Raw genomic sequence first — 24,531 nt, forward strand, 5'->3', positions numbered from 1 at the left:
CCAAAAGTAATTTTGAATTTAATGCCACCCACTTCAAAAAAAATAAGCTATACCTTAGAATATGCATGTTTGTAAATATTTTTTAAATACATGAAATAATGCTTGGAGCTGGGGCTCAGACCATGTTGGAAAAGCTAACAATGCTCCCCTAGACTCGTTATCTGGCAACGCCGGGTTGTCTACTGTCTGTAGACTAACTATTTTATTATTTTAGGGTAAAAACAAAAGTAAAAAAATTGAAGTTTCTGAATGTAATTTGAAACTCCATCGCACGTCCAGGTTGAACAGTGTGTTCTGTTTGGCGGAATGTCCTACTCATGTATAGTTTGACGCTGTCATTTTCAATGACACGCTCAATTCAGTCAGAAGCTGCGTATATCGGGAACTTCCATCATTTTCCTATTCTATACCAAACTAACCATGCGTGACACCTCATGATGAATGGCGATTGGATTGTCGAGAAGGTTGTGAGAGCCCTTTTACAACACCGAACAGTTAGATGACGATGCTCTCGCACTCCTTTAGGTACCCCACAGCAGTTTTGTTTTGCTACCTTTTGCCATTACTGTTACCTATTTCGACCGTTTTCACCCGGACCCATTATTAAGCAGAGTAGCATGCTCGGGTCTGTATGTAATAAAGATTAATAACGTATTCACACATACACAAAAAATATTGAGGAAAGATAAAGAAAAAAAAAACATTCCACCAATATCCTGTGGCGAAGTTAGTCGATATTGTATAATAATAATAATAATAATTTTTATTGTCCGTAAGGAAATTAGCCTTACAATTTGTGCATTACACCAAACAAAAAACATTATAACTATAAGAAACCAAAGTGTACATTCACACCAGACTCACTCATAATTTACCTGTAACAAAGTTTATATCAGATTGTTTCTATTTAATGATTTCATTGCCAGGGGAACAAAAGAGTGTTTGTGTCTGACCACTATATGTAAAACAGTGTACATTTAAAAATGATGCCTTTATTTATAATAGATTTTTTTTTGTTATTTTATAATTATGATAATTCACTTGTTTAATATTCAAACATGGATTAATAAATACAATAACGAGAAAAACATAAAAATGCTTTTAAAAAAAGCTTATACGAAGTCTAATTCTATCAATTAGTTTAGATCAGTTATATAATTAAATATGTAAATTTGTATTTCAACTATAATAATCTGTGCGTTTAGAAATATTTGTACACACTGTGAATGTTTACCACAGCTTCATGCTTTTAGCTTTCTTTTGGATTTTGTTTGTTGCCTGTTTCATACTATCTCTTACAAGCGTGAGTCTGAACACATTCAAGGGAAACAACAATTAATTGTATACTTAATAAGACTTGCAAAAACTTCAACTGATGTTTATTTAGAAATGGGGGTGATCATCATATGAAATAAGTTCGTCAATAACAATCAGCAGTCTATTCACCATGCATCTTGCGACAAGCCCTAGCCATATTCTTCTCCTATCGTGTACCCGTAGTTAGCAGCTGACTACGTCATTCTTCTGTCTGACTACGTCACTACTTTTACCGTTGCTAAAATAATTCACAATATATTTCTTAACAAAACTAACATAATCTTTCAACTAAACTAGGTCACTACAACTCAATGATCTTATTACTTATCTGGACCAGTTATGAACCGGGGGGGGGGGGAGAAAATTAGAGATATCTGAAGAACTTTTATTGTAATAATAATAATAATAATCTTTATTATCCGTATGGAAATTTATCTTACAATTTGTGCATTACACCAAACAAAAACATTATAACTTTAAGAAACCAAAGTGTACATTCACACCAGACTCACTCATAATTTACATGTGACAAAGTTTATACCAGATTGTTCTTATTTAATGATTTTTTAAATAGCATTAAAAAAGAAACAAACAAACCAAAAAAAAAAGAAAGAAGAAATTATATACATATATATGCCTTTTATTTATTTTGTATTAATAAATTCATATAAGGTTAATTTCCGACTATGAGACACTTAAAAAAATTGCAATAAAAAAAATGTACATAATATATATTCTTTATATACGCATTGTATGTACACCATTATTTTTAAATATTCAAATGACCCTGAATTAAAGAAGAATATAAATTTTCTTTCTTTTTTGTGTAAACATATCTAAATACCAGTAACAGGATCATGAAAATCTAAAATGCCTGGTGATATTATTTGTACTACCAAGGCTTAAAAGTAGATAGAGATTGATTGAGCATTCTGGTTACGTGAAAATATAATTGCTAACTTCAGAAAATAGTGTAAAAGATTTGTCTGGTATTTAACATCGTTATTTTTCTAAATTTGAGCACTAGGTTTTTCGCCATTTTTCTCTTGGTGTAGAAATATTTACTTAGGATGACCAACTATGCAAAAAAAAAAAAAGAAAAAAACGTAGACACTGAATTATCCTAAAAGACTTTATTTTATTCCTTTTTTAGCGGCCTCATTAAGGGGGAAAGCGCTATTAGGTTTGTGCTAATGTCCGTTTGTTCGTCGGACACACTCAGATCTCAAAAACTAGAATGCGATGCAGCTTGCAATGTTTAGGTGCTATATCTACTTTTTGTTTTCTAAAAGCTACCGTTTATAAAATTATGCAAGCGAAGTTTTCATAAAAATACACCAATTCTAAAACAATACATAAAATGTAAGGGAGATAATTTTACAATATGTTAACAAAGAAATATAATTTGTGTATGTTTTCAGTACCACTAAGTCAAATATATTTACAAAATTTGCAAGAAATGTTAACAACAAATATAAAAATAAGTTAACTGTGATTTTTCTGGTCACTTAAATGCTGAAATTAAAAGAAAACTTGTATGTTTGTTTATAATGGCTAAGACTGCTTTTTGTATCTAACTATCACGCACATTTTTTAAAATAGACTTTTTGTACAGCGAATGTCATGTAGTAGCGTGACAAACTTTGAACCACTGGCGGATCCAGGGGGGGGGGGGCGGACGAATTTTAGTATAGAAGTCACACAATTTGTATACGAATTTATTACTTATGTTTATAATATATACTAATTATTTATATATCAAACTATTTTTAGATTATTTCGCCCCCCCTCTCTAGTATGTTGGCCGATTAGGTGGGGTCGGGAGGGGGCGATAGCATCAATCCGCCCCCCCCCCAACCATAAACTTTCGAGTGGGGGGGGGCGGTCCAATTTATTTGCAGAAATTTGCACAGCTTGCCAAAAGAATCAATTAAATATCTATATGATTAAAACTTGTTATTGATATTTTAACCGATCTTTATATTATGTCGTTCCCCTGTTGTCCGATTGGTGGGGGGGGGGGGCGAAACCTCTACTGCCCTTCCCACCTAAACCATTTGAGTTGGGGGGGGGGGCGGTCCTACTTTTATGGAGAAATCGTAGTTTGTGAGCAAGATTAGTTGAATTGATATATAAATTTGATATTATGTCGCTCCCTTCTGGTATCTTGGCCGATTCGGTGGGGTAAGGGGGGGGGGGGCGATTGCATGTACTGCCCTCCCCGCTCTAGCCCTCTGAGTGGGGAGTGGTCCTATTTTTATGGAGGACTCATAGTTTGTGAACAAAAATAGTTGAATTTCTATATAATTGATATGTGAAACCATTTGTATATTATGTCGCACCACACTCTAATCTCAAATTTTATTATTAGTAAATATAAAAGGAAAAAGGTGGGAGGGGCGATACATGCCATCTCCTTTCCCTCATCGGACAAAGCAATAATTTTTCTTTTGTATTATAGTTAAGAAATTACAAAATGTAAAAATAAAAATTAGCCACTAATATAATTTATATATGCTATAAATTAAATTCTCACATCGAGTGGCCCTACCCTTATTCTTTAATGCCAAATGCAATCATTAGCAGAAATTATAAAAAGGAGCGAGGATAAATCGTTTTCATTCTACCGCCCCTCCCATTTCCAGACAGAGTTTATGTAATTTCACATGAATTTATCATAATTATTTTAAGAAAGACTTTGCTTTGGAAAAATTAGAATTCAAACAAAAATTTTCAGTATAAGAGTCACGATTGAGATGAGTAGCCTTTTTTCCAACCTTTACTTAATCTAATATTTTTTCTAGTTAAATTTGGGACTATAACTCACAATTTATGCTTCAATTTTATTGAATATTATTTATCAAATTTTTTTTTCGGCGGCGATCCTCAAAGCCTTAATCTAAATATGTGGGGTATCTGATCTTTTCAAGGAACAAATCGGTTTTATTTGCAATGTATTAAGGGCGTATAAATTCAAATTAGAATATTTTTCAAGTACAACATTATTTAAAAGTCCTTTTTTAATAGGATGAATAATGAGCTTTAGGTAAGGAGAATGCGTTTCTTCAGCGAAGAATGCAAGAAAACGCTTTTAGCGTCGGGGCTTCGCCCCGAAAATCACTGTTGAATAGTGAGCTGTAGATGTCAGAAGCAGGCGTTTCTGCAGTGAAAAATGCAAGAAAACGCTTTTGGCGTCGGGGCTTCGCCCCGAACTCCACTGATGGATAAAGAGCTGTAGATGTCAGGAGAATGCGTTTCTGCAGTGAGGAATGCAAGAAAAACGCTTTTGGCGTCCCGAACTCAACTGATTAATAATGAGCTGTAGATGTCAGGAGAATGCGTTTCTTCAGTGAAGAATGCATGAAAACGCTTTAAGCGTCGGGGCTTCGCCCCGAAACTCACTGATGAATAGTGAGCTGTAGATGTCAGAAGCAGGCGTTTCTGCAGTGAAAAATGCAAGAAAACGATTTTTGGCGTCGGGGTTCGCCCCGAAGTCCACTGATTAATAATGAGCTGTAGATGTCAGGAGAACGCATTTCTTCAGTGAAGAATGCATGAAAACGTTTTATGCGTCGGGGCTTCGCCCCGAAACTCACTGATGAATAGTGAGCTGTAGATGTCAGGAGCAGGCGTTTCTGCAGTGAAAAATGCAAGAAAAACGCTTTTTGACGTCTGATTAATAATGAGCTGTAGATGTTAGGAGAATGCGTTTCTTCAGTGAAGAATGCATGAAAACGCTTTATGCGTCGGGGCTACGCCCCGAAACTCACTGATGCATAGTGAGCTGTAGATGTCAGGAGCAGGCGTTTCCGCAGTGAAAAATGCAAGAAAACGCTTTTTGGCGCCGGGGCTTCGCCCCGTACTCCACTGATGGATAAAGAGCTGTAGATGTCAGGAGAATGCGTTTCTGCAGTGAAGAATGCATGAAAATACTGAGAAATACTGCTTATTTATTCTTATATATATATATATATATATATATATATATATATGCTGTACGCACGTTTATGTATAGGGTTAGGGTTTACTGGGCGTTAGGGTTAGGGTTTGGAAAAAAATCGCCCCTCCCACTCCAAAGTTCTGGATCCGCTAGTGCTTTGAACTAGTATAACGGTCGAACTAGAGTTTTCCACATGAGGCCAACGAGCTTGGAATACTTTTCTCAGCGATATTTATCAACCATTAAATTTTAAGAACAATTGATAAGATTTATTTTTAAAATCAGCATCCAGGCTGGTTCCTAAGAGTTCTAACTTCCATGAAGTTTTGACTTTAATAGAGATTTTATAAAAAATATGCAAGTTTTAAGATTTGGGGAACATAAACAAAATACACCGGTTATAAGCCCGTACATTATATCAAGTACAATGATTGAAACATTATTTTAAATCAATGTTTCCGTTGTTTTTTGTTTGTTTGTTTGTTGTTGTTTTTTCAGAGAAAAAACTTATCTACAATACGTAACTGAAACACTAAAAACGTTCTATTAAGTAAAAAGCAATCTTACAGTGATAGGGTTGCAAAAAATAAATATATAGTAAACCATTTTTTTTAATTCACATTTTTGATGTAATAACCATTTTTTGAAAGATTCTGATTTTTGTAAAATGTTTTACATGTTTTGGATGTTCCTTCAGAGTTGAAGATAATTACTTCCTAGTACAAACCTCCCGCAGGACAACGGGGGATGGGAGCGGACAAGGTTTGAACCCTAGACCATCGATAAATCTGATCGACAGTCCAGCGAGCAAAAAGCACGACCAGGAGGCCATCCGATTTTTATTTGGATAATCACATAAAAATACTAAAATATAATGCAACATTTGAAACATCAAGGCTTTAAATATCTTGCAAAGGATATCAAATTGGTGAAATAAAAGTATAGCGTCATATCCATCTGACACTTACATTATCGCATCATTTAAAGCATTTCATCAAGCTGTTTTAGATTGCAACCTATCTACACTTAGCGCTTCAACAACCTCTATGTAATAATAAGGACATTCTCCAACACTTTTATTTACACTAATGCTAATGAACACAACATGAAGTTAATCTCCAGTAACACTTTTACATTTTCCATGTTTATCAATTAAAGAAAGAGGTATGTAGGTCTTTCTTTACTTCACAAGGCCCTTGAAAAAAAAATAAAACGTATCTTAGTTAAAACAAATATCAAACAAATACACGTTTATTGTACACATTAGCAGAAATACATGGTTGATTGTTTTACAAAGATTTTTTATTATACATTAAATGACAATCTAAATGTTAAACGACAATATAAAATAATAATGTATAGGAAAACCTATTACAAATTGCCTAAAATTAACCTTTTTTTAGAAAAGAAAAAATCCATACTTACGCGCTTTTTTAAAAATTTAACAACAAATACACACATTTACTGAATTAAATTAAAAACTTAAAACAAATTATTATTTTAATACAATAACTAAATCTAACATATAGTGGAAGTACTTACTGCTCTTAATTTTCGGGCTTTGTTTCTCCGATGCATATAGCTTAAAAAAATATATTTTTTGTTTAATTTTTTAAAAATATAAAAATGTTACCAAAGTTGCATAATAATTATAAATTTAACTTTAAAAAATTACAAATGTTAAAATTAGAATTAAATCTTTATAAATAAAATAATTAATTGCGTTATGCTAGCCTATTAAGATAACACATTGAAAATGATATTGTACTCAGTTAAAGTATCAACTAATGCTCTCTAAAAATCATGTTATTGAAGTTTTTAAATGTTTGACCCCTAAAACTAAAACGATCTTAAAAACTATCATAAACACTATGATAAACATCATTTAAGTTGTCTTAAAAAGAATCAGCAGCAATAATAAAAAAATAGTCAGCTATTGACAATGTTGACTACAAGTGAAAAAAATGTTTTACTTACCACAAGAAGGCAGACAGTAAAACTATACAAACCAATACGATCAAATTTATGTATAAATCTGCATAATCAAAATACTCTTCTATCTTTTCAGTCGTTAGTTCATTTTCTGAAATGTTTAATTTTATTTAGTAAATAAATTAACAAATGCATAACAAAAATACTTAATGTCCTATAATAATTGATAAAAATCTCTTTTTTTATATTTAAAAAATCCAATACATTTTAACTTTCACTGATTATTGACAGACGATTGTAGCATTTGGAAATCATTGAGATATTTAATAATTCTCTAAAAATGATTCACAAATCATGTACATCAATTCAGCAGAGCTGATTCTAGATACATTGGTCTAGAATAATTTAGATACACGGAGTTGACTCTTGTATGCCTCTATTGTTGTAATCGTTGCCATACCACTGATGATCATAACGCTGTATCTTGTGCATTTCCTTTGTATCTGTCATATATAAACCCATCCGTTTCCTTTTTTCCTCACTTTGACGATTCTATCCTTCTTTTTCCTGATACTTTTCCTTGTCTTAGCTTGCGTTTATTTAACATTGTACAGAAGATAATCATTAGTAAAATCTCAGATTTTTAAAAATATTTTTTATTTGTAATACAGTCCTTGTGTTCATTGGCGTCACTAGAGGATGTTTGGGTGCGGGCTGCACAGGGTGACACCAAAAAAAAGAATGAAAAATGCACTTTCGCAATATCGCACAATTTAAAAAAAAAAATCATTATCAGTGTCTAGATAATCGAATTTGATTAAGTACATTCAATATAAAGTTCTGTAGTCCTTAAATTATTTTTAACTTTCAGATATGTAACATCTACATGAAAATGAACACTGCTTTCAATTTAAAAAAAAAATCAACAAAGCAATTTAAAAATAATTTCGTATCTTCCGACATTATATATTTCAGAAATATCACGAGGCTGTGAATCATTTTTGTTACCTTTGCAAGTCAGTGCTATAAAGAAGAAACTAACTAGAAGAACATATTGAACTTGTTACTTAATATCACATTGTTTCTATCAAACAGAATTTGACGTATTGTCAATATGATGACAATGAGTCTTAGTTTAATAATAAGAAGCCCTTAATTTTGGTAGAAAAGTCCAAATTTTATACAGTGTTCAAATAACAACTAACTATACGTTTGAAAAGTGTAAAAGCCCAAGCAATTTTATGAATATATAAAGGAATAAGGTATATTTTATTTAAATCATGTAATCGATATACTTATCATATTTTTGAGCTTTGTAATTGGTACTTGTAACATTCTGTATGTGTGATGCTGTAGGATACAGAGTTTGTGTGTCCAATTAACTCTTAACTTTTTTTCTCCCAAGTGACGATAACAGCGTCGGTCGTTTTTGTAAGAGCCGATTAAGCGACGATATTGTCGTCGGAGCAGTTAAACATCTTTGTTTCGTTTCTATTCTTGGTTAATAATTTTAAATGCTTATATTCTAAATCTACGTGATTTTCGCTTGCAGAAGAGTTTACTGTTTAATTCCTTCAACATGGTTTTATCATTACATAGCGATTTGAAATTTGCTTTTTTTTTGTTTGTTTGTTTATGTTTGGAAATGGAGCTCGGCCCATCTAGGGGTCGATCTACCAAAACTTGTAGATCTAAATTATATTTGGACCAACATGTAAAAGACCTTATTGATTCAGATAACAGTGATTTTGTTTTATCTGTTCATAGTGAAGTGATAGTTTTAGTGTCAGTGTTAGATCTAGATCTAGATTTTAGATCTGAATCTGATAGTTCATCAACTGATGAACCTGCCACGCCCCTTCCTAAGAACTAGACGTATTAGCACATCTAGATCAAGTCCTGTTTCAACAAATTTGAAAAATGCAGAGATTGATACTAAAACAGAAAGCAATTTTAGAATAGTATATAGAGTCGATCTTGAGCAGACAATATGAGGTTTATTTAAAAATAATAATGTGCTGCACTTCTAGTCGTTGCACCAAAATATCCAATTTGAAATATAACTACATCCGCAATACTAACGGTATCAAATATACAAGTCATTTATAACACAACTTCAGTACAAAATACATCCGCATCACAGTGGGTAACAATAAACTTCAATAATATGTATTCAGTACAGAAAACAACTATTAGAAATATGTGTACTGTCTCAAGTGACTTCAAGTTACTAACTACTTCGACTGACTAAAAGTTATTACTGACTAAAAAATTAATCTAGCCATTCTTACTTCCTAAGAGGATTCACATGTCTTTCACCATCATGACCCGAGGTAAACATACAACAGGCAATGTCAACCGAAACTGTGACAGTACTTTCTAAACATTTCATGCCAATAGTTCTGTCCTGTTCATTCGTCTTACACAATACCGTTAATGTAATTAACAATTTTGGCTATAGTTAGTTGTTGTCTATATTGGTTTACAATAGTTTAAATACTGAATGCTACAGAATTAATGTAAATTTGCATCACTAATTTTGCTGTATATTTCTTAGTCTTAGTTTTCCCAGCATGATTAAAATACCGTAGTAAGTAACTAGACTATCTTCCATTATCCTCTCAGATTCTAGAACTAGATCTGAATAAAATGTTATGTTAACAATTACATGTATACAAACCATTCTTTTCTTGCGTTATATCTTGCTATAGATCGACAGATCGATCGATCGATCGATCGATAGATAGATAGATAGATAGATAGATTGATAGATAGATAGATAGATAGATAGATAGATAGATAGATAGATAGATAGATAGATAGATAGATAGATAGATAGATAGGTATGTAGATAGATAGATACATACATACATACATAGATAGACAGATAGATTTCTATCTTACCTGTTATAATAGAGCAAGTGACATTCTGAATATTCACATGACAGAAATGCATCTGTAATGTAATAGATTGTACCTTTTCCAAGAATTTCCTTTTAATGGTTATTTCACGGCTACCTTCATTGACAACTTCAATGCTGTTTGAATTGTAAACTTTAACAGAAACTAATTCATTCATTGTGCTGTTGTAGCTTATATGAATAATATCATTGCTGGTTACAACGGAACAATCATTTATATCCACTTGGTGATTATTTATTTGAACATCAATGGAATCATTAATAGCAACTGAAAATAAAATGTAAAATATAAAAAAAAAAATTTATTTCGTTTGGTTTATATTTTTTTTAAGTGACAGGAAAAAATATCTTCCACACACGCAATAACGTCAGTAAAAAAAAATGAAATGTATTTCTTACAGTGCATATATTAAAATTAAATAACTATTATTTATGTCTAAGTGTTTGATGAAAGTATAATGTTTCATTTAACTCACAACTTGACATGCTACACATATACTTTTTGTATTGACATTTCAGCATTTGACAATCAGTTTATGTCACAAATGAATAATTGAACAATAACAAACTATTAAATAGCATGTAAAATATAATAAAAATACCCCGTACAGACCATGTGATCAGTATAGCAGATGATGTAGCCTAAAGGTCATCTGTTTATTTGTACAATTGGTTAACAAACAGGGCGATATGAGGCAAGCACAACGACCAACCGCCCTAACTTTGTCATCTTTTCTTTCCCAAACTAAAATCAGTTTGTCATAGTCATGCGCAGATGGAGTTTATTAGGCGTGTTTCTTAGTGCAACATTAAAGTTTGTGCGCTGTTTCTAAGGACGCGCAATGTTGTCGCCATTACTTCGTTTTGTTTTGCTTGGGAAGCAGTTTTTTTGCTGGAGCTTCTGTTTGTTGTTTGTTCCCCAGTATTGGTAAGTTTTTGTTTTTTTTTATTGCTTCGTTATTTCGTAGCTCTTAAGTCGTTGTCATAATCATGTGATCTGAGGTCACAAGGAATGAATATTTCTTTTGTTTAGGGACGCAGGCTTGGGACTCTGCTGGAGTCAAACCTGATCTGTAGTTGCATGGACCCTTCTTGGCTTTTATCCATGGCACTGCATTGTGGGCATCGTAAGCACATGTTGAATTGTCTGTAATGTGACGAAGCTGTGCTTGTCTGTTAACTAGATCTAGGTTGTATTATTTCACCAAATTTAGTTGCTCTGATATAGAATTTATTATTATGTATAATAATCAATCATGTCATATTTTATCTTCGAATTATTAAACCTTTTCATTTAAAACTCTTGTTATTAACTAATATATGTTAACATATTGCCATTATTGGTTCTGTTATAGTTACTTAATATATTAACCGTTAGATTGTCAGGGGTTCTCAGGCATACGAGCCACGGCCCAAAATTACAACCAATTACACAGTAATTACGGTTTGCTGACTTGGCGTTCTTAAACCCTAAATTAAATATCCCAATCTGTACCTCGATTCAAACCAGGAACCTCTTGGTTAGAAAACCAAGCCCTTTGCTAATTAGCCACCTCGCCAGCATCTTTTACTGAGCTAGGGTTAAAGTGTAAAGCAACTATTAATATGTTACCTGTTTCAGAATTTCTGGATAGCTGCATAGCTTTGCTGTACAGTCTTTCACCATTTTTGTTTATAATCCCTGCCCTCACGAACGTATATTTATCAGAGTCTGTCAAGTTTGTGCTTAACATGATGTTGTAAATATTTGGATTTTCAGTAGAGGAACAGGAACACATCAAATTAGTTTTAATATCACATAGTTCAGAAAACATTCCCAGACAAATCTTGAATTAAACAAGAAAATCAAAATCAATACAAAACAAAATATTTAAAAAAAATCCTTATAGGAAGTGTAGTTGTACCAATTTGTTTGGATCAGTCATGTGATTAATTTTGTCATAGACCTAGCATTGAGACCAACAACAATAAATCTGTGGGATTAGAAATTACAGCTAATTCATACTTTTAGCTTTCTTAATACGTTTTAAACCTATCACTTATCAGGACCAGTTGGGAAAATATAGGGGAAAAAAGAACGGGTGTACTTTAACGTAAATGTCTTTTTTAGAAGCATGTATTTAAAAAAGGGGGAACTATCTTTATTTTAACACCTGACTCAAGCCTCGTCAAGCCAACATTCTAATTAATCTACTAGTGGCCTGTGTATGAAAACAAAAGATTATATAGTTATATATGTTCTGTTTGTATGGTATGTATGATTCAATTTAGAATAGCGTTGTATAAAGGGAACTAATTCAGCTTATACTACTAATTTCCCTTTCTTTCCCAAACAAAATACTTAATAACCAATTAATTAACTAAATGGTTAGTTTTTGCTTAGTGATTTTAGTGTTGTCAGGTAAAAAAAATATTTTTGCAAAATGTAAGCTTGAACCGAGATAGGCTCTCGGAGAAATATTATGATTAATCTTTTTAACAGACAGACAAAAAGACATAGTGAGTTGATATAAGCTTTGTAAAATTAAAATTAAACAACTTGTTACAATAACAAGATATAGTACAAATATTTAATAGTGTGTGACGCTTTTAAAGCGTGGTGATAACAAAATAAAGTGCAATATCCTACTAATCTTTACTTATTAAAAAACTGCTGGTCAAACATCAAATCTGTTTTTACTGTACTTATGAAATGGAGTCCAGCGACTAGTAGCAAAACGAATCAAAGTGTGAAATATTTAGTATGGGGTAGAGTTAAATCAAAAATGATTTTAGTTTACTTTAAACTCCATTCTTTGATTCTGATGCTTTACTTCTAGTGTATTTACTTTATTTCTGCAATAGTAAAAAAAAAAGTCAACAACATTGCTAGGCTTAAATGGTAACCATACTTTTAGCTGATGAATTAGCTTTGATTCTCTTTTTACTGGAGGGAGTTGAAAACTCAAAAAAAAAAAAAGTAATTTGTTGACGTATTTTTTTTTATTGAAGAAGGGATTCTAACCTCAAAAATACATTAGTGTGGGACTTCATCTCAAAAACCTTTTGGATACGCTCATGATTTTTGGTGAAAAATAGAAACTTTCTGAAATTTGGTGACTGTATTTTTTTAAAATTTTTTAACAGGTGGTTTTTCACCTCAAAACCATTTGAGGAGCTTTTATACACAAAAACATCTAGAGGGGGATTGAAACTCAAGAACGTCTTGAAACTCAAAACCCATTGGCTAAGCTCATAAAATTCGGTAATAATAGTTTGCTTTTTAGTTTATTGATAAAGTTTTGACTTCGCAAAGCTCGGGAAATTGAGGGTTTAATATTAAAATCTCCCAATCTAAAAAAGAAATTAAAGTGAAACAAAACTTTAGGGATTTCATTGGAAAGGGGGGGGGGGTAAATATATATATATAAAAGAATTCTCCTATTAGAGTATACGTTATTTATTTTTAAATATTTTGTTTTTAATTACATTTTAAGTACTTTACAAGTAATAAAATAGTTTATCCCTTACTATTTACAAGAAAAAAAAAACAAATATTTTGTCTTACTAAAAATGATGATCCATTTTCTTTCATCTTTTCGAAAAAAACAAACTTGGTATGTACTTTTGAGGTATCGATCTCTCCATATATTTCAAAATTGGTCGCTATTTCAGAGTCTCGAAGACAATATGATGCAATTCTGCGTGTCTTATTCTTTAAAAGCTGGATAGGAATAGCTTAAATGAGATCATGTGTAAAAATAAAATTAGATATGAAACTTAATAATCATAATTCAGAAGATCATATAAATTGTACTAAAGATTTTTTTATTAAGAATCTTTGATTAGACGTTTTATATTATCCTTTGTAGGCGCCTAAAAATAATATTATATATATTATTTGTAACACTATTTTGAAACTTTTAGGAATCAATATTACCAAAAGTATAAAGTAAAAAAAGTTCCACTTTAAGACCAAGTGGTCTATTGGGCAGATGATGTAAAGGTCATATGTTTCTGTGGCACAAAAGTTTACGAGGGTGTCATGGGGCCAGCACAACGACCAACAGCCTTTACTTTTTCCAAACTAATGTCAGGTACCCATTCAAGCTGGGTGGACTAAGAGGCGCCCGAATATCCCGAATTAAAGATCCCAGTCTTCACCAGAATTCGAACCCAGGACCCCGGATCCTAAACCACCAGTATAGACACTAATTCTTTTTTTTCTGCAATGTAGATCCATATTTATGTTGTTGTTTTTTTTTAATTTAGCGCCCCCGAAATGGGAAAAGTTGCTATTAGTTTTGTGTGGCCTGTCTGTCCGACCGTATGTCGTCTGTCCATCCGTTCCTCCGAAACTATAATATAAAATAAAAATCGGACATCATGACATTTTAGATAATTCAAAGTACTGACGCAACGGCTACTTTTTTTTCTTTTCAGAAAGTGAACTATCTAATTTTTTAAATTACATATGCAAGCAGATTTTTCAAAAAAAAATATACCGGTTTTAACTCTTCTTCTCCTAATTGACGATGCCAACGTTGATTTGCCCCATTAAACTATATAGCGCAGTTTTATACACTTGTGTCTAAATCCTATACTCTTAAGCGAGCAATTCTTGTATCTATGTATCTATATATATTTATATACACATTTTATTTCGAAAAAGACTCTAACGATTATCTTTAAAATTGCAACGTACGTGCATATTAGTGAGAAAAAAATTCTAAAATCATTGGCTACATTGATAAACTCGAGGTCGACCGTTATATCGGTTTGAAAAGGTCTCATTATCGAAAAATATAATTTTGGCTAGAATGTTTTATGAATGAAATTTTCTATGTGACGTCAAAGGGAAAAAAATTGACACCGCTTACGTCACTAGGCTCACAGCAGTACACTAAGACATTTCTTCGCAAACAAGAACAAATTTTAATGAATCCCTTAAAATAAACATTGCGCACCGTCTTATTGTAGATTGATCTATACGAAACTATCTCAATGTATGATTAGTTATTGTGTTTTAAAGGCTTTATAAATTGTTTACACTTAAATTGCTTAGACCAGTAGGTAGCTTTTACTTTGTTGTTATTTTGCTGGGGAATTATTGCAATGTGTTCAAATTTCGAAGTCTACTGTCCCATACCAAAACACAGGAAATGGTCATGACACAGCTTCTCTACTCCTTACTTACACACACTGAGCATGATACCCAGGGCGGGCCCTAAAATTTGCTGGTCCCTATGTGAAATGGATTGCACGCGGCTCAGTCAGTGTAGGGATAAGGATAATAAGTGAAAATTAAAATTAAAATTTTGTATTAGAAAATACATACGTCTTTGCATTACATTTTTACTAAATGAAAGCTGACAATGACGTTTTTTTTTTATCGCGCGTAGGATTGGCGTTTACCATATTGATTGACACCCCAAAATGGCAATGTTGTCTATTTTAAGGACATTTTTATGAGTTTTTAGGAGATTTCAATAATTTCAATAATTACTTTATTTTGCAATTTTAGGAGATTTCCGGGAGCTCCATAAAAAATAAGAAGACCACGGGAACCCTGTTATAAGTTACAATGGTTTAATTTAAGAATTTACACCTAGAATTAGCGCGAAGTTTATGAAATTTCGGGGCCCACTGCGGACGCATAGGTTGCAGCGGCCCTGATAAAATCCAGCTCGCGGTCAACGAAGTTTAATTACGCTGCCGCCTCTTTTGGTTTAACCATAGACCTCTGTAAAACGGAAATGTTCCAGAAGTCACCCAATAAAATCTACTCAGCCCCAAAGATCAACGCGAATAGTCATCCCTTAACTTGGTAGAGAACATCACATATCTGGGAACCATAGTATCAAATGTCGCATTGCTTTAAAGGGAAGTTGATATTTGATCAGGGTTAATCGTGCTTTTGGACGCCTCCAAGCGACAGTGTGGCGAAATAAATCGCTCCGCCTGCCTACGAAAATCAGTGTCTACCAAACAGTTGTTCTCTTTACCTCTCTATGTGGATCTTTGACAGAAAGCATCTAAGACTTCTTGAAAGCTTTTACCAAAGATGTTTGCACACCATCTCTAACATCTGCCAAAGGCTTTAAGTGAGCTTAAAGGTGTTCGGCATAACAGAGGTGCTCGAAAGGAAACGCTTCTTTACATTTCTAACGAGATGTTTTAAATTCTCTAAGGGAAAAATGCGCCATTTTAGTTTGTTACAAAGTTTGTGTTTAAACCAATAACGTAGAGATTTCGTATCACTTGATGTTTCGTACTAAAGCCATAATTGATATATTAATTGCAAAATTTAATTCTGAACGTATTCATTTGAGACGTTACACTGCAAAGACTTTCTACCAGTCAAATAGGCCAATAGTTTAAAACGCAAAAGTTTAATGTGAGATTTGTTTTTCGAGACTACAGGGAGACTTTCTATTCGAACCGAATATTATAAATGTATCAATAATTTTAACAAAATGTTGATTATTAAAGCAATAACTTATCTTCTGACAGCATAGGTGTGCAGATTTATTTATAATGTAAACACTAGTATCACTTTAAGAAGTGAATCGGATACAGACGGTAAAGTAGGCCTACACTAATACATGGTATCAAAAGGCCTACTATTCCTAATTATAACCAACAACCTGGTCAGATATACCTAGTGAGCCTACACTTGTAGTCCTAGTGTAGTGTGTATAGTTGTTTGTTTTAACCATCACGCATTGTTTTTTCCTTGGACATACGCAAGGAATAGTGTTGGGTGGTCAGTCAAAAAAGATAACACATTGCATGGTCAGTCAAGCATGTAGATAAATTATACCCCTCCTTTAGTTGCAGAGGTCAAGGATTGTTTTGTTTTTTACACTCCAGCATATTGTTTCTTTTTTTGCTAGATCTAACTGCGGTACTATTGTTCAATTTCTTGTTAGCGATTTTAAATTTTACTGTAAGGTTTTCCGTTATTTATTAAGTTAAAAGAATTAAGCAATGAACATAGCTTTCTTTCTAAAGGTTAAAATACAAGGCAAAAATACACACACGCAAACGTGTACATTTTTGTTGTATTTTATTGTGCAAAGAACGTATGTAAGAAACATTAAATGCAAAGAACGTATGTTAGAAACATCTTCCTTGATTATTACTGATTTTATTCATGGTTTCAGTAACTGTTACAAAAGGGAACGATAGTAAGCCTATGGATGGCAGGTGTGTAAATGTCGTCCTGGTCTGATACACAGTGGCTATTTGCGCATCTAAAGTAAAAAATATAGTACTATTAAGGACTTAATTGACTGTCGCAAAATATTAAGAATATTGTTATCAAATCAAGACACTTAACTGCTGAAGTAACATTCAATTTAACACGTTAGAAAAAATAATTTACCGTAATAATTATTTACAGTGTAATATCCTTTGTTAGCACGTTGTGTTTTTTCATTCTGTCTATCAATAAATTGGGTGTCAAGGACCAAATAAAAGCAATAAAGAGTAGGGGGGGGCGTTTAGCTCTCCATTTAAAAATTAAAGATAGCCCTGGTCGTGTCTTTTAAGCTAATTTAATTATTTTTTTTTACAAAATAATTAGTTACTGGCTTACTGGGCTATGAAATATCGCGGTTTGTGTTCTGTGTAGCTAAAGGTCACTCGTTTAGGTGTGAGATCTTTAGTCCAGCTTACTATTTGAGATTTATATTCAAATAACTTGGCACACTTGAAAAGGTGTGGCCTCTAGTCCAGCCACGTGTTTCAGATTTTTCTCCAAATAAGCAAACTCTTTGTCCGGTTACCCTCGTAGATGGTGACTTTAAGTCCACCCCCCCTAATTAATATTTACTACTAGGTAAACAAACCTAGTTCCCTCGTGTGACCTTTAGAGAGTGCTTACGTCCATAGTATCTGACTTATGGTCACCTCTATTTTTAATTCTATTTTTAAGCCCATTATTTTGTTTTCATATAAACATTAATACAGTCTACAACAGACATTAATGGAACGAGGTCCACCTTATGCATATTAAATAGGTGTATTTTTTTACTATCCGGTTTACTATCCGGTAATGATACTCGGCCGGATCCGAAAATCGCAAAATAGTGACAATTTCTTTTAATGTGGCCCTCGATACAAAAAGGTTGCCCACCCTCAGACTACGACATTTTTCACACTTTGTCATCAGTGTATAATATGGAATGCTCCTGTACCTTAGTAAAGTGATCACTCCATATGTCCCTTAGAGTCCTGCTCTAAATGGACTAAAAGCTTTTAGTGGTGCCGCTTTCTCCCTAGAAAGCTACGGTCTACGAGTTTTTTCAGTGCACAAACCAAAGGTTTGGAACTCACTCCTCATTAACCTCAGGCAGACAGAATATGCTACACTACATTCAAGAAGAACATTAGTAACTATCTGTTTAAAACGTTTTTAGATTAGTATGTCTCGTGTTTATGTTTGTAATGTTATCACAGCAGCTTGAGCCTACATTTTGTTTGTTATCAGCGCACTATAAATGTAATTATTATTACTGCATAGCCGATGTAGGAAAATTATGCCGTTATGCTTGATAATAAATTTTAGTCCTGTTTATGTGTAATGTAAATTTTCTCTTGATCTATATGTAGTTTTATTTAAAATTTATTATTCAATTGCTTCTTCTATCTACTTGAGTAGATTTAATGAAGGGGAAGACAATATAAAGTGTCTAAGAAGGCAAAAGGTAGCAAAAGGATATAGTTTAATCCACATTAAAATTTGTAGTGTGTATGGGAAAATAAACGACTCCATTAAAAGTTAAAACGATTATAGGAGTTTAAAAGATGGAGAGAATGAAGTTAGCGAAAGAGGTATGCAATGTGGAAAATAAGAAGGAGAAAAATGTTCTATTAGTCCAAATAGGAGTAAATATTTTTACTGACAATAAAACTTTGACTAAAAACATTTAATAAACAGTTCAATGCTAAAACATTTCCAGTATATTTGAACCCTTTTGAAAACTTTATCAATAGATTACCTTTAACAATAAGGACGCACATCAGGGACACGTATACACAATAGATCTGAATGAATTTCATGCTGAATGTTCTTTAAAACTCATCTGTCTCTAATCAAACCTTAGCACATTAACTGTGTAATAATAATAATAATAATAATAAAATAATGTGCATACAAAAACTTTTGTAATTATCATAGGTAAAAAGCTTTATTTAATAATAAAAGACTTAAGCGTTATATTAGATAAGATGTATTAGTAAATGACTACCCTAAAACTTATTTTTAACATGTGTAAAAAACATTAAAAAATGTTACAATTAAATATTTTTTTTTTTTTTTTTTTCAAAAATTATAATCCGAAAAAAATACCGTAAGTATTAATTCTTTTAAGAACTGTTATTAATATTATATAGCTAAATGAGCTTCCACTTCAATCGAATACAATGTTAAATTAAGCACATTATCAATAATTAGTACAGACAAATTAAAGTGCACATTTATTAAAATAAATATAGCACCTGTTGTAAATGATGAGGATTATGATAATGGCCTCTTTTATGATTCATTCTTGAAAACTAACTAACAATCCTTTGCGTGTAGAGATATAAGGCCCTACATTTCTTATCAAAAAGTTGTTGTTTTTTTTAAAGGGAATTAAGAATGTTTAACATGTGTGCTATTAGCTGACAATCGTTACACAATCCTGCGTACTATTGCAAGCAGACTTAAGTCAACAACTTCCGTGTAAAATACCCGTTCTTTTTTTCAAAAGGGCCTTGAGAATTCAAAATAAAAGAGAGTGTATGGGTCATGGCAAACAGGAAATTTGAGAACAGCTGAGTTCAAGAGCAAACAGGGAGTCCTTTACAACGTGAACACAACGATTACTGCCAGACTTTTCATGTTGCCTTTTGTGTTAAGTAGTTTATTATTTTATGTATAACACTCTTTAAAGTCTCACACTATTTGAAGCCCGAGTTGTTAGGTTCTTACATTAGCTATATCATTTTGTCTTTTAACACAAAATCATAGTAATTAGTTTGAGAAGTGGGATATATAAAACCACTAGATAAAATCCTAGTAAATACACTTATGCGAGAGCGAGGGATCACAATAGGCCAAAACAATAAGACCTTAGCAAGACATCTGTGGCAAGCACCTTGGGAAGAATATTAGGATTCGGACACTTTTCTGTAAGAAATAGAACCAGATATTGTGGATCTCTTGAGAGATATGCTGTAAGAGATACAAATCAACGACCATATCGTTGAAAAAAATTACAGAAGTATTGATTTGTGGAATCAAAACCTTGTTATTAGCCATCATCCAATGCTTTAGCGCCATAGAAGAGAAAATAAACCAAACAAAAAAAAAGCATAGACTAGCGAATGAATCATCGGGTCTTCGTTTACAAATAAAGACTGTTTAATTGAACTGACCAAGAGGCACGATGTCTCCGAAAAAGACGAAGCCTCACAAGTCTAATGGCTCTGTATCCTGTTCTGTTGACAAGCAACAATTCAAAGCATCGGCGTAAGTAAAACAAAAAATGAAATAGTAAAGAGAAAGAATGCTACAGCCTTTGTTTTAGCTATGAGGAGAAAGTGCTCCTGTCCATTCTGAACCAACAAGAAAACACAGCCCTCTCTCCATGCTATCGATTTCAGATACGAGGAAGAGCATTTACAATAGATGTGCCAAGCAGAAATGAAGATGCGGATGGCTGCCTGGTCGTGCGGTTTGCGCGCTGGACTGTCGTTCAGATTTATCGATGGTCCAGGGTCAAACCCTGCCCGCTCCCATCCCCCGTCGTCCTACGGGAGGTTTGGACTAGGAAGTAATTATAATCAACTCTGAAGGAACATCCGAAACATGTAAAACATTTTACAGACTTTTTTTTACAACAACAACGTCGAGATAAAACATCTCAAAAGATATAGAAGGGCTTCAATAGCCTAGCTAATTTAGCTTACTCAAAAGCAGCACACAATTTTTACAAAATAACCATCGGAGACCTAGACAAAATACAGTACATCATCAAATAGATTCGGGAAACACAAGACCGATTGGATATATAGCACGTTGCCTCAAAGTTTGCTCGGGCTTATATGTATTACTCACATTTTCCGCACAACTTTTTAAGTACCTGCTAAATTTTTTGACAACGGAAAAAACAAAAGAAGGTAGTGTTGCTTTTTCTTTTTTTTAACATCAAAATGTTGATAGGTTTTCTAGAGGTTGAAAAGCACACTAGTCCCATCACCCATTTTAGCCTACATGATACCAGGCGTGACCTTCATACTTATTAAAGATGCTAGAAATGACGAATAGATGCCGTCCTTTTCTAATAGGTGGATGAGGCTGAAAGAGCCTTTGCCTACTTCGGTCTATAGATTTAGTTTATTGACTTAGCCTTACTCTAGACTAGATCTATTTCTATAATTAGTCTATATCTAAACTTAGATCTATTTCTAGATCTAGGCTTAGACTTAGATCTTGAATATAGATTTAGATCTAAACGTATGTCTTTATCTAACCAGATCAAATGTATGACAAATTACAATGGAGATACTATTAATATTAAGTAACATACCTTTGGTATCAAACTGAAAGTATAGAACATTTCAAATATATTATTCAGCTGATATGTGTTTCGTAGTGTAGTGGTTATCACATCTGCCTAATACGCAGAAGGTTCTGGGTTCGTAACCCAGCTGGAACATTGATTTTTTTTATAGTTAATATATTTTTCTACATTGATTTGTGAGTCGCATCCTATAAAATAGATATGTATTTTTTTGATAATTTTTTTTAAGTATATATTTTTTACATTCTAATATGTTCTATCCTCTACCAATGTCTTGATCTGCCCGTCTGTCTCTAGCTGGACCACTTTGGGGGCCAATTTTTAGTTTGTGTGTCCACACAAACTGTCTTTCTAACCTTGTTTTTTTAAAGAGTTCTGAATGTTTAATAACCATGTGAATGGAAGATCTGTAAACTTATGAAGTAGAGACACATCACAAAAGATTGCAGACTATCTCGAAGACTTTGCAAATTATAATACATACATTGCAACAAGGATATAAAGAAACGGGTGTGGCCATCGATTGTAGACTGGGAATGCTTTCGCAACTCTGGTCTTCCATTAAATCCAAGTGGACCAGGTAAAGGCTGAAAATCTGACACACATTCTCCTAGTTTAATGAAGTAGGAAAACGACCAGATTGTAAAACAGAACTCGAATCATTTAAGACCCTAATGGAGCTAAATGTGAATATGGAACAGCCATCCAAGTTTTATTGTAAACGATATTTAAATAAAGAATAGGAAGTAAAATAGGCAGAACACTTCATTCAGACCTTAAACAACCTCATTCCGGCCTGAAATTTACAATCTTTTTGTGCTAAGATCAAGACAAGTCAATCACAATGGAAAACATTTTTAATGTTTTGACGCTCTTGAAATTAACAAGGCACTAGATCTGGAAACGAAGTAATCAGAACTGCTAAAACACCCACGGAAGCAATGCATTATCTATAGGCCTACAATGACTAATATCCAAAACATGCCATAGCCAACACGGGACACCGCTATTTAGAAACGGGTGAACACTTCGTAGAAAAATAATAAATATATATATAGAGAGAGAAGGTTACTTGTTCTCTTTTCTCTTTTTTTTCTGAGCTGCGCTCTCTGTCGCCTTGAAGGTTACGTGGGGTAACTCTAGTCCGACTTGCAGAAATAAAAGAGTTATCTTTCCATGACTTTTTCATCGAGGGTTAGAGAGTGCGTATGTGTCCCGTTTGGTTTGGCGACGTGGAGAATTATATATACAGATTAGTGCTTGCATGCAAACGTTTATGTTCCTAAGAACACTAGCAAAAAGAATAATTTTTAAAAAGCAGCAAAGCTTACACAAATTGTAATTGCAACAATTAGTTTGGATCAGTCATTTGATTAAATTAGCAATAGATCAAGACCACCAACAGTAAATCTGTAAATTCTTTTTACCTATTTTTTTTGTTTAGCTCTATTTCAAGCTTTCTTAATACGCCATGATCTTATTGAGGTACTTATTACTAGAGAAGATTTTATGGCATCTATTGTTTTATTCTATTGAGAGCGGCGACCTATTAAGAGTATTTCAATTTTGGTTAAAGAATATTATTACTAAACTCTACCACAGTCATTGTTCACAAAAGGAAGTTATTCAAGCTATTTGAAGTTTTATTAATTAATATATATTACACTTACAACTGTCAATTTGTATACCATCTGTTTTAGTGCTAAAAGTAAATGACCGGTAACAACAAGCATACAGTTTATACACACTTTATCGTAATATTAATCATATCGGGAATTTTGTTAATGGAGCTGACATCATTCATGTAACGTTGGTAAAGTGACAGAAAACCATGGGCTACTTACTTTACTTTATTGGCGCCCCAACCTCTTTCCATGAACATTATTAAATATAGACTCATAAATAAATTTATTTACTAATAAGATTAGAATATAAATAACATTAAGATGTATTACCGAACTAAAATATCTACAATAATTTTACTTCTACAAAGTTTTTTGTGCTAAAAAGAATACGGGTGCTCATTTGTGTTTCTAAATTTTTTAAATCGATTTTTCTAGAATCCAACCATGAACCGTGCATAAATTAAATGATTATACAAAATCTTTCTGGACATGAATGTAAACCCTCAAGTTGGTAGGCTTAAAAATATTAAAGAAATACTTACTGTCTGTCATTCAAACATGTCACTAATATCTATTTATTGTTTACATGTCATGGTAAAGACAATAACTACTCATACATATCACCACATTTCAAAATGAGTTTATTTATCTTATGAGACCCACATAGAAACTCAACAAAAAATGCTACCCAAAACGACTTAAATTCGGAACTTTATTTGACTCGACTTATAGATATCGAATGTCGAAAGTCTTTTGCTTAGTAGATATTACTTTTACCAACAGAATCAAGGCATCGTTCTTTGGAAGCTTATTGAAATACACGCTAAAGATGTATCCTCAAATTATAAACAAATATAATTTACGGTCACAAAGGCAACGTCTTCGATTCAGAAGATTAATTATGAATGCCGTGTTTCACATGTTTACGCAGACCCAGTTTCGACATGCATATTTTTTTTTCCAAAACTAATGCAAACAAAGCCGGTGTCCGCTAGGGGTCTATTTACGTTTTCTTTAAATCTTCTGCTTGTGTCTTCTACAAGGGCTTTCTTCTGGTCTCAAATGTTTGTCCTGCAGCCTTTCTGATAGCTCTCTTTGTCATAGTCTGTAACTAGCATGATGATAGTATGGTTTTCATCAAAGAATTATTGGAAAATGCATTGTTTGTAATTAGTGCACAATGAATGTTCAGAATAAATAGAGATTACTTGTGACCCACCAAAATAGTGCGTACAAAAATAGCG

At 32.9% G+C, this 24,531-nt stretch overlaps 1 protein-coding gene and 1 non-coding gene across 4 annotated transcripts; one reads left to right on the forward strand and one right to left on the reverse strand.

The window, feature by feature from the left end:
- Positions 1 to 1,936: 1,936 nt before the first annotated feature.
- On the reverse strand, positions 1,937 to 23,397 carry LOC129922876 (uncharacterized). Of its 3 annotated transcripts, none has more exons than XM_056010860.1 (8): positions 23,333 to 23,397; positions 19,095 to 19,207; positions 13,658 to 13,827; positions 11,723 to 11,936; positions 10,094 to 10,378; positions 7,235 to 7,340; positions 6,800 to 6,839; positions 1,937 to 6,452 (listed from the first exon to the last, which is right to left on the reverse strand). In XM_056010860.1, the coding sequence occupies exons 2-8, from the start codon at positions 19,153 to 19,155 to the stop codon at positions 6,438 to 6,440; spliced, it is 891 nt and encodes a 296-aa protein (XP_055866835.1). In that variant the 5' UTR covers positions 19,156 to 19,207; positions 23,333 to 23,397; the 3' UTR covers positions 1,937 to 6,437. The 3 variants fall into 3 exon arrangements, with proteins under 3 accessions (XP_055866835.1, XP_055866836.1, XP_055866834.1); XM_056010861.1 differs by lacking the exon at positions 23,333 to 23,397 and adding an exon at positions 19,594 to 20,941 and having other exon boundaries at positions 13,658 to 13,813; XM_056010859.1 differs by lacking the exon at positions 23,333 to 23,397 and adding an exon at positions 19,594 to 20,940.
- On the forward strand, positions 21,726 to 21,797 carry Trnai-aau (transfer RNA isoleucine (anticodon AAU)). The gene has a single exon. It is a non-coding gene; the product is annotated as a tRNA-Ile (tRNA).
- Positions 23,398 to 24,531: the final 1,134 nt, after the last annotated feature.

Source organism: Biomphalaria glabrata, chromosome 14 (genome assembly GCF_947242115.1).
Source record: "Biomphalaria glabrata chromosome 14, xgBioGlab47.1, whole genome shotgun sequence".
NCBI lineage: Eukaryota > Metazoa > Mollusca > Gastropoda > Planorbidae > Biomphalaria > Biomphalaria glabrata.

Bases quoted from the DNA above. Each gene is read 5' to 3' on its own strand.
- LOC129922876 (XM_056010860.1), bottom strand. From the start codon at position 19,155: ATGAAATTCATTCAGATCTATTGTGTATACGTGTCCCTGATGTGCGTC. The intron at 11,937-13,657 runs GTAAGACAAAAT...GTTTAATTCAAG, and splicing joins AAAATGGATCATCATTTTTA to ATTTGTCTGGGAATGTTTTC. The intron at 7,341-10,093 runs GTAAGATAGAAA...TAAACATTTCAG, and splicing joins CACTTGCTCTATTATAACAG to AAAATGAACTAACGACTGAA.